The sequence below is a fragment of the Leuciscus leuciscus genome, assembly GCF_965113295.1.
Source record: "Leuciscus leuciscus genome assembly, chromosome: 5".
NCBI classification, from domain to species: Eukaryota; Metazoa; Chordata; class Actinopteri; order Cypriniformes; family Leuciscidae; genus Leuciscus; species Leuciscus leuciscus.
The window spans coordinates 24,246,079-24,256,150 of record NC_138729.1 but is presented as its reverse complement, the minus strand read 5'-3'; the positions used below and the strand labels follow the sequence as shown (position 1 = coordinate 24,256,150).

At 36.6% G+C, this 10,072-nt stretch overlaps 1 protein-coding gene across 1 annotated transcript in view; it reads left to right on the top strand.

The window, feature by feature from the left end:
* tmem8b (transmembrane protein 8B) overlaps positions 1-10,072 on the top strand; it is a 147,264-nt gene that overhangs the window by 114,747 nt on the left and 22,445 nt on the right. Inside the window, exons 8-11 of the mRNA XM_082170065.1 lie at positions 1,725-1,848; positions 3,218-3,360; positions 9,224-9,402; positions 9,897-10,043. Coding sequence (XP_082026191.1) covers positions 1,725-1,848; positions 3,218-3,360; positions 9,224-9,402; positions 9,897-10,043 — 593 coding nt within the window. The remainder of the gene's footprint in view (positions 1-1,724; positions 1,849-3,217; positions 3,361-9,223; positions 9,403-9,896; positions 10,044-10,072) is intronic.

The following is a 10,072-nucleotide window of genomic DNA, read 5'->3' as shown; positions in this document are numbered from 1 at the left end:
TACCGGCGGGATAAATGACTCTTGCGCCCGACGCAAATCTAAAATGGGTTGGTCTGAAGTAGCTACATTACTCATAGCTGTGGTTTGGGCGTAACGTGAAATAAACCAATCAGAGCATCATCTCACATTCCCTTTAAGAGCAGGCGCGCTTGTTCCATGGCGGTTTGCTATTATAACGGCGGATTTGCCAGGCGCACACCAGGAGCGGTTCACAGCCGAGGAGATCGACATTCTCGTCACGGCCGCAAAAGACAGAAAAGTGACATTGTATGGGGATGGGAGAAACCCATCGAAATTAGCTTTGGTTAAACAGGCGTATAATAATTTTGGTAAATGTGTAAGCTAGATTTATGCCTATTTTTTTCACACCTTCAAGGACACCACAATGATTTCCCTCATGTGGAATATTTTTCCTTGTAATTATGTATGGTTTGCAAAAATGGCAATTGCTGCGTCTGTGTGAGAGAAGCAAAGTGTATGTGCGTTGTGCACACGCTACATTATGGCCAAGCATGCGCCCTTAAAATAGCAACTGAACGCGCCACTGAAAATGCGCCACTGACTTTAGACTAGGTTTTTCCTGGTCTGTGGTGGAATTGTTTTCTGTAACTGCAAAATAGCACCATGGAACGTTTGCGCCGGAAAACGCCTCCTCTTCAAGTTCATTCCCTAATTTACCGCCGTGCGTCTGTCGAGGGAAAAGTCCGCTGTGCGTCGGGTGCAAAATAGGAATGATACATGTACAAAGTCAATTGCGCTGGGTGCAAGAAAGGGTCCTTCATGTTCATTACTACGTAGGCCTATTCCAAAAAGTAAAAACTGTACTTGAAAAGAAAACAGGATTACTTTGAATAACATCATTGTAAAGTTGTAAAGAGGAATTAATGGAGACAGTGATGGAGAAAAAATTTATGAATGTGAAAGGAGAATGTATGTGTGTGTGCCTATAAATGTATGTATGTGAAAGGAGAATGTATGTGTGTGACAGTAGAAATGTATGTATGTGAAAGGAGAATGTATGTATGTGAAAGGAGAATGTATGTGTGTGACAGTAGAAATGTATGTATGTGAAAGGAGAATGAATGTGAATGTGAGAGTAGAAATGTATGAATGTGAAAGGAGAATGAATGTGAATGTGAGAGTAGAAATGTATGAATGTGAAAGGAGAATGTATGTACAGTATGTGAAAGGAGAATGTATGTGTGTGACAGACAGACAGACAGACACACACACACACACACACACACACACACACACACACTGAATTTTAGGAAGAAAAAAAGTGTAGGGAATGTTTACATTTATTTCTGGTTGTCTTTTAAATTACTTTGGGCCAATGCCCTTTGCTATAATGTTCATGAAGACATCTCTCAATGTATACCATTGCATGAAGTTCCCTATTGGCTTTGTTCCAAAATCACGGCACTAAAAATAATGTAGTGCCTTTTTAGGAAACAATTCAGGTGAAACAATGGAAGATGTCGCCATTTATATGCAAATGCCACATAAATTGCATCTCATAGTTGCAGGCGGGATGTGGTAAACTTGCTTCTACCACATTAATTTTATTTTATGGTACATAACCTAAGTTTTAAGCACATCACTCATCTGTGCAGTTTTCTTTAGAACTCTCACAATAATAACTGTGAGTTCAGTCATAACCAATGGTGGAATTTGATAGCATTTGTCTTGTCCTTTACCTGTTTGTGCTCTTTCCTCTTCAGAATCAGTTTCAGGATTTAATCTCTCCATTAACACCACCACAAATATCACCAAGCTGAGGATACCCTACCCACAGACGGGAACGTGGTATCTGAGCCTGCGCTCTCTGTGTGCCACTGAACACGGGTGAGGACATTTGAATCTCATCAAATCTAGAATCTGTGTTTTTACACTAAATTATCAGACCTCAGTTTAGCAGTCTACATTTTTTCGAAGCTGAGAAAAGGATGTAGAATATTCATAGCACTCCATGGGCCCTATTTTAACGATCTAAGCGAATGATCTAAAGCGCACGGCACAAGTTCACTTAGGGCGGGTCCGAATCCACTTTTGCTAGTTTAACGGCGGGAAAAATGGTCGGCGCGCCAGGCGCATGGTCTAAAAGGGTTGTCCCTATTCTCTTAATGGGTAATGGGTGTGTTTTGGGATTTACCTGCGTTAAACCAATCAGAGTCTCATCTCCCATTCCCTTTAAATGCCAGTTGCGCTCGCGCCATGGCAGATTCGCTATTTACATGACAGAATTTGATAGTGGAAAGGCCGAACGTCTCCAGAGCGCAAACGGATCTGCTCGTGCGCGAGGTAAAAGTGAGCAAGCAGACCATCTACGGGACAAGCCAAATTCCACCATATCTTTATGTACACAATAATAATCTTTTACATTGTAATCCTTTTATGATGTACGTGCGTCCCTGTGTGTTTAATAAGCAGAGTGCACATTTTTAAAGCGCTCTTTAAATAAAATATTGTGCTATTGACTTTAGACCAGGTTTCAGTTGGTCAATGGCAGTCTATTTCTGTTGCCTCAAAATAGCAACGTGCCAACAATGCGCCAGAACACACCTCGTTTTCAGACCAGCACGCCTATGGGCGCACAAATGGGCGCAAATGCATTTGCTATTTAAACAACGTGGCGCAGGACGTGAAAATGATAACTGTGTCGGGCTGAAACTAGCAAAAAAACACTTGCATGGTGCATGGCGCTACATGGTGCATGGTGTAAAATAGGGCCTCACATATTTACCCTCATCCTCATTTAGCATGTTCAGTAGTAGCAGCATGTAAACTGTGGGGTGAATCATTTGCTTTGAAATACTTAAAACAATTCATATATTCTCTTTTATGTTGGCATAGCTTCTCATAACCATACTTTATCTCATTCAAAATTAAAATTAGCTCTGACAGGGAGAGTTCAGGTAAAGTTTGACATCTTCATTTGAAATTGCACGCAGAGGCTACTACCTTCCCACTAGAGACTATAGCATGTCTCCTCACCTTTGAATGTGAGGTCATTTTGAATTAGTTTTAACTTCCATCCCAGGGATTGTTCACCTCTATCATCATTTACTTACCCTCATGTTGATCCAAACCTGTGTGACTTTTTTCCATCCATGGAACACAAAATAATTTATTTATAAGGCTGTGCTGCTCTCTATTTTCTAAGAAAGTACAATGAATGTGACTGAGTTCAACCTAAAAAAAAACTCTTCTGTAGGTTTGAGCTGTGTACTAATGTAACAGCTGAGGTGTACCTTCGCTCTTACCTGACCCCCTGCATCAATGACTGCGGCACCTATGGCCAGTGCAAACTCCTGCGCACCAACAACTACCTGTATGCTGCATGCGAGTGTAAAGCAGGTGAGCACTCATAGACTTTCTTATGTGTTCTCTTATATCAAATGAGAGGGGTAAATTAGTCATTACATTGAGAAAAACAATTAAATGCATTGTCTTTGAATTTCTTGGTGTGTGTCCTAAATTGAAGTTTCAGATAAGAAAATGTTTATGGCTTGGAATCAGCAAAGACCTGGCGATATCTTTGTCAAGAAATATATTGCATTTTATTTTAATTTGTTTCTCTTTGTCTGCATTGTACAGTACTTACACAAATGCTCAAAAGTTTGGGGTCGTTAAAGTTTTGTTTTGTTTTATGATTTTTTAAGTCTCTAAATGCTCACCAAGGCTGTTTTTATTTCATCAAAATTACTGTAAAAACAGTGAAATATTTACATTGTGAACTATTACAATTTAAAATAAATAGTATATCTTTTTTTATGTATTCCTGTGATGGCAAAGCTGAATTTTCAGCATCATTACTCCAGTCATGATCCTTCAGAAATAATTATAATATGCTGATTTAGTGTTCAAAAAGATACATTTCTTATTATTATCAATGTTGAAAACAGTTGTGCTGAATATTTTTGTGGAAACCTTGATATATATATTTTTTAAGGATTATTTGTTGAATAGAAAGTTTAAAAGAACAGCATTTACGTAAAAAAAAAAAAAAAATCTTTTTAAGAAAGTAGAAAGTGTGTTTACTGTCACTTTTGATCAATCTAATGTGTCCTTGCTGAATAAAATTATCAATTTCTTTCATCAGCAACAACAGCAACAAAAATCTTACTGGCCCTAAACTTTTGAAACTGTAGTGTACATTATGGTCACACTTTAGATTAGGGTCCAATTCTCACTATTAACAAACAATTAACTACGAATTTGCCTCAATAAACTCCTAATTACTGCTTATTAATAGTTAATAAGGTAGTTGTTAAATTTTGATATTGGGCAGGATTAGGGATGTAGAATATGGTCATCCAGAATAAGACATTAATGTGCTTTATACGTACTAATAAACAGTCAATATCCTTGTAATATGCATGCTAATAAGCAAAGTTAGTGATAACTGGACCCTACACTAATGTGTTGCCTAGGGGTACGTTTACACGACAATGCTGTACTAAAAACTAAAAAGTTTTTTGTTTTTACAGATGACAACGTTATCAAAAAGATCCCCTTTCTTATGGATCCGCGAAATCGACTAATAGCGCTGTATTATGCATGCCAGACAAGTAGTTGGCGATGTCATTTTGTAAAGAAAGACTACGTGCCTGCACACATACTCATTCTTTTACTACAGTGCACTCGAGCCGAACGCACATGCCTACACTCAAAAAAATGCTGGGTTGTTTCTGTAAACAAATTGTTGGGTTGATTGTGCTGGGTCAAAATGTTGGGTTGTTTGGGGTACTGTAAACACATTATTGGGTTGCTCATGCTGGGTCAAATGAGTTGTAAGGGGGTTATTCACAAATAAACAGCTGGTTGGGTTATTTTGACCCAGCAACTGGTTTATTCTTTGGAACTTTCTGGATCTTCACTTCAGACTCGAGGAGCACGCTACTCGGAGCAGGCAGTGTTTTATGGTAAGTTAATATTAATGTTTACCTATATTTAAAAAAAGTTGTGGTAACAGCAAGCTAATTTCACTGTTCAACATACAGTCTTTGATATGGAAGTGTGAGGGGTAAGGTATTTATTCTGTGAAACTTAAATAGCCACAGCTAGCCGGTTAGATTTTTTGACAAAATGCCGCATCGTTAAACCAGCTAGGCCTATATCAGCAGCCTTTTTGAAATATGCAGTTTAAATGGTAAATTCATCACGTAATTATCGTATTCATTGTGGACGTTGTGTATTTAAAAGTGAGGAAAGCGTTTTGAATGAAATCCGTAAGCGCAGTATGTTTTTAGTCCCTCACAGGGCTCGCACGCAAAATCTGCGGGAAATTAGTCTCGAGGCTAATGTAACGTTTGTGTGTGGAAAGTCTGCTGGCATGTTGTAGAAATACTCGCAAGAAGAAGCGACTGGGGTAAGTTCCAGTATAGTCTCCTCCTGCGTGTGTCTTGTAATGTCTCTGTCGGAACCAGGATTGTTCCGAAAAAAATTAACTGAGGAATAACATCACAATACGCGCCGTCACATTCTGGTTAGTAATGTAACGGAATTACCGCCTGGAATATTGTCAAATTGACAGGTGCCAGTTTTGAGAAGAAAATTATTAAGAATGATCGTCAATAGGCCTATTTAAAACTTTAAAAATGTAGACTTACATGATACCCGCATGTCATCTTTCATTTTATTGTGTAACATTATCTAAGCGTGGCGATCATCAGCGCTGCCAGTCAGGAGATTAACGAGCAGCTTTGCTGGTTTGTGAGTTTTAATGTTAAAGACACTATCAACATTACAGTAATATTTTGACTTGTATTGCCTAAATGTTGACAATATTAGTCCAAAGTACTCTTTTATTACTATAATTCAGTTTGCAAATACTGAATTTAAATAGACATTTTGTTTGTTTGTTTGTCACATTTAGTCATATTTGGTAATGTTTGCAATAAAAAAAAATTGATACTTCCACAAAAAAAGCTTAACTTGCATGTTAGTTATATTGCAACACTCTAATTGATTGTGTGTAATCAACAGGTGGGGACCAACATTGAATATTCACAAAATGGGATGACTGGAGCATTGCTGCATATTCTGTGCCTCAAGGATGAGACAAGGGGGACATGTCAGACCTTTGCCATTGTTCCAGGCCACACCATCGAGACTGAGTTTCAAAGCTATTTTTTTTATTTTGATGTTAAATACACAAAGCAGTGTTTCCCCGCCTGGGAGTTTCTCCAGCATGCCTTGTATCAAATTAATGGAAAAGAGTCCTCCTCTGTAAAATTTGAGGACAACAGTTGTTTTTTTCAGGCCCACGTGATATTTAGTCGCATTTTAAATGTTTGTTGCTGTTCTTAATAAATCAACATATCTTAATAAATGAAATCGTAATTGTATAAGTTCAAATGAGTTGCTTAATGACTTTTAAAGGTGCATTGTGAAATATTTACGAGGATCTGTTGACAGAAATGCAATATCACATACATAACTATGTTTTCAGTGGTGTATAAATACCTTACTTAATGAACATTATGTTTTTATTACCTTAGAAGTATATACATTGTATAATTGTAATAATTGTATACAAAAAATAATTACCGGTAAAGACATGTATTAAATGTTTTTTTTTTAAATAATTAAACGAGATTTAAATCAAATTTACAGTGTCCTCTCTGGTTTATTGTATTACAAAGACAATAATTATTTTACATTCGTAATATAACAAAAATTTGTTACTAATTTTATTAAGGCAATGAGACACGAAATGACCCAGAAATATGGGTTAAATGGTAAAACCCAGCACTTGGGTCAAACCAACCCAGCGCGTGTTCTGTCCAATAGTGACCCAGCGGTGTGGTTAAGGTTGGGTTATTTTTTAACCCAGCAGTTTTTAGAGTGTATAGACATTTTGCCCGATTTTCATTCTAAGGTTGTTAATCTTGATAATACTATATTATTACTTTGTCTTCTGGCTAAATTTCATCTTTACAAAGCTTACATTCACTGTAATCCCAATTTTAGAATGTTTTCCTCTGATATAATGTCCCTTTTTATTTCCTTTAAGAAAATGCCAAATCCTTTGAACACAAAGGCTTTAAAACATGTATCATCCTTGAGTCTGTTGTAAGGAATATAATTTTTTTCATGATGACAATTATGTTATAATTTGTGTTGATTTATGTAATTCTTATAACCACTTGTGATGATGTCCATATGCCCATACGCATACAAATTCTTCCGTTTTTAGTTGAAAACCGTGTCGTGTAAACAGCCCCTATATTATTAACTTATTCTGGATTTTGGTTGTATTTTGGTTGAAATAATTGAGTGCACATTTAGCTAATGCCACAATTTGTTTTAACTTCTCATAGATTTTTTCAGTTTGGCTTGGTTGTATAGCTTTTTGTTCTTTACAAATATAGATTTGCATTTTTTTTTTGTAGTAGTAGTCGTAACCTGCAATAAAATAAAACAACAAACAACTCATACAAGCCATCATAAACATAGGAATTGTTTCACAAATTACAAGAAAATCCCCTTGTAATCTCTAGAGGTGACTTGCAGGGCAATTTTAGGTTATTACACATGTAATGTGACACTTGTGCTTGAAAACTCCTTGACATTTCAGCTTTTAGGAAAATAAAGGAGTAGAAATTCTGTGTCATTTAACAAAGTGAACAAGTCTACCCCTTTCCCCAGGGAAAGATCACCCGAGCAGTTAATATGATGATAATCACTGTAATATTTTATAATTCCATTTAATATCTTTCTCCTCTACTGTCAGATGCCAATCAAAGTTAATTGGCATGTTAAATGGTTCAATTACACGTGTGCCAATCATGTCGCTCTATAACGATGAGATCACAAATCAAGTGTTTTTTTAATTAGAGGACATTTGATGATCCTGAGAAATTTGCTAATCACAACCTCTCAATTACAGCGCCATTATGAAGCTCTGGTGCCTCGTTTTTTCCTTTCCCTCTGGATTCCTACACATAGTTTCTTTTGTCATTAGCATAGACAAATTTACCCTTTTAATTAATGTTTTCTGGCAAACAGCTTAGTGCTGTGATACAGCACGCACGCAAAGTCTCCTCTGTTCTCGAGTGTCTGGTAAAGCTCAATTGACCGTCTTTGTCGACACTCAGTGAGACTTCAATCACTACATGCCTTTGAGGATTTTTGTTTGTGGTATGGCTAATTAAGGCTTCGTAATCAGAGAGATTTGTGATGTGTTTTCTGGCATTTTCTATGAGAGGTTAGAGGTGCAGTGCATCTATTTCCTTCATGGTGTTTATATAACAGTAGGCTGCCCGAATCCAATCTATATTTATGAAGCTGTTTACAACAGCTGACAGATGAGGAACCGAATGTGTGTGCGAACCAGGGAGAAAGTACATGTGTATTTCTGTGATGTTTTTTTTCCCCTTCCTTTGTTAGTTTTACATGCATTGCCTATGTGTGTTGTTTGTTTGTTTGTTTATTTATTTATAATTTTTTTGTACCTTAGTTTGCTTTGAAGATATGGACAATAGTATATTTTACACATAGTACCGTTCAAAAGTTTGGGGTCTGTACGATTTTTTAAATGTTCAGGAAAGAAGACTGTTGAAAGCTGAAAGAAGAAAGAAGACTGTTTTCTATTTGAATATATTTAAAAATGTAGTTTATTTCTGTGATGCAAAGAAGAATTTTCAGCATCATTACTGCAGTCTTCAGTGTCACATGATCCTTCAGAAATCATTCTGCTGAACATTTCTTATTATTATTAATGTTGATAACATAAAATATTAAATGCTTAATATTTAAAGTGCATTACATGTTTCTCCCAGGATTCTTTGATGAATTGAAAGAACAGTATTTATTTGAAAAAATATATATTTTGTTACAGCTTTTGATCGATTTAATGAATCTTTGCTGAATAAAAGTATAAATTTCTTCCTTTAATTAAAAAAAGTCTTACTAACCCAAACTTTTAAACAGTATTGTACTTAATTTTAAAGGGATAGCGCATCCATTAATGAAAATTATGTCTTCATTTACTCACTTTCATGTCATTCCAAACCTGTATTACTTTCTTTCTTCTGCTGAACATAAAATAATATTTGATGATGAATGTTTTCCACATTTTTTCCATTTACAGTGAACAGGGACTGAAGCTTTCAAGATTTACGCTTAAAACTGTAACTTTTGCTGTATCTTGTAGTGTGCAGGACCATGTTAAGTCCAGTTTCGAGTGGTCTGTAACACATGTGTGCTTCTCTAGGTTGGGATGGCTGGGGTTGCACGGACAACACTGAGGCGTACTCGTATGGGTTCCAGCTGCTCTCCACTCTCCTTCTGTGCCTCAGCAACCTGATGTTCGTCCCACCTGTGACCATCGCCATCCGCAGTCATTACCTGCTGGAGGCATCTGTCTATATTTTCACCATGTTCTTTTCCACTGTGAGTTTGAAGATCTGCTTTAAACCAATCAAAAATGCCCAAAATTAGGCATTTCAATTGTTATCTTCATGTTGTGACATGAATCGTCTAAAATAAAACAAAGATATACAGCTTCAAGAATAATATTTTTTATAAAAGGAATAATCCCAACTCTTAATTCTGAGTAGATGGCTTATGGTTGAAATCATTGTAACTTGTAAATGAACTTAACTGACCAGTCAGATTACAGAACTGGAACTAATTGTTGCATAATTTATATTTTATACTAGATTTGCATTCTGTTTTGCTCGGGCTTTGGACAAACATGCCTAAATAATGTAATAAGTGCTTGAAGAAGTGCTGTATTATTTACAGACACATCATGAGTCTTAGTTTAGCATATCAGTGGCAGCTCTAGTATGGAGATTATAGTTAAGAACCAGTGACATGTCAGAGTGTCATATTTTATTCATGATTCCTCTGACCTTTTGTTTTCATCTTTCACCCCTGAACAGTTTTATCATGCCTGTGACCAGCCAGGCATTGTGGTCTTCTGCATCATGGAGTATGACGTGCTGCAGTTCTGTGACTTCCTCGGCTCGCTCATGTCTGTATGGGTCACTGTCATCGCCATGGCCAGACTCAAATCCATTATCAAACAGGTACAAATCATATCTATCTCATCTTTCTT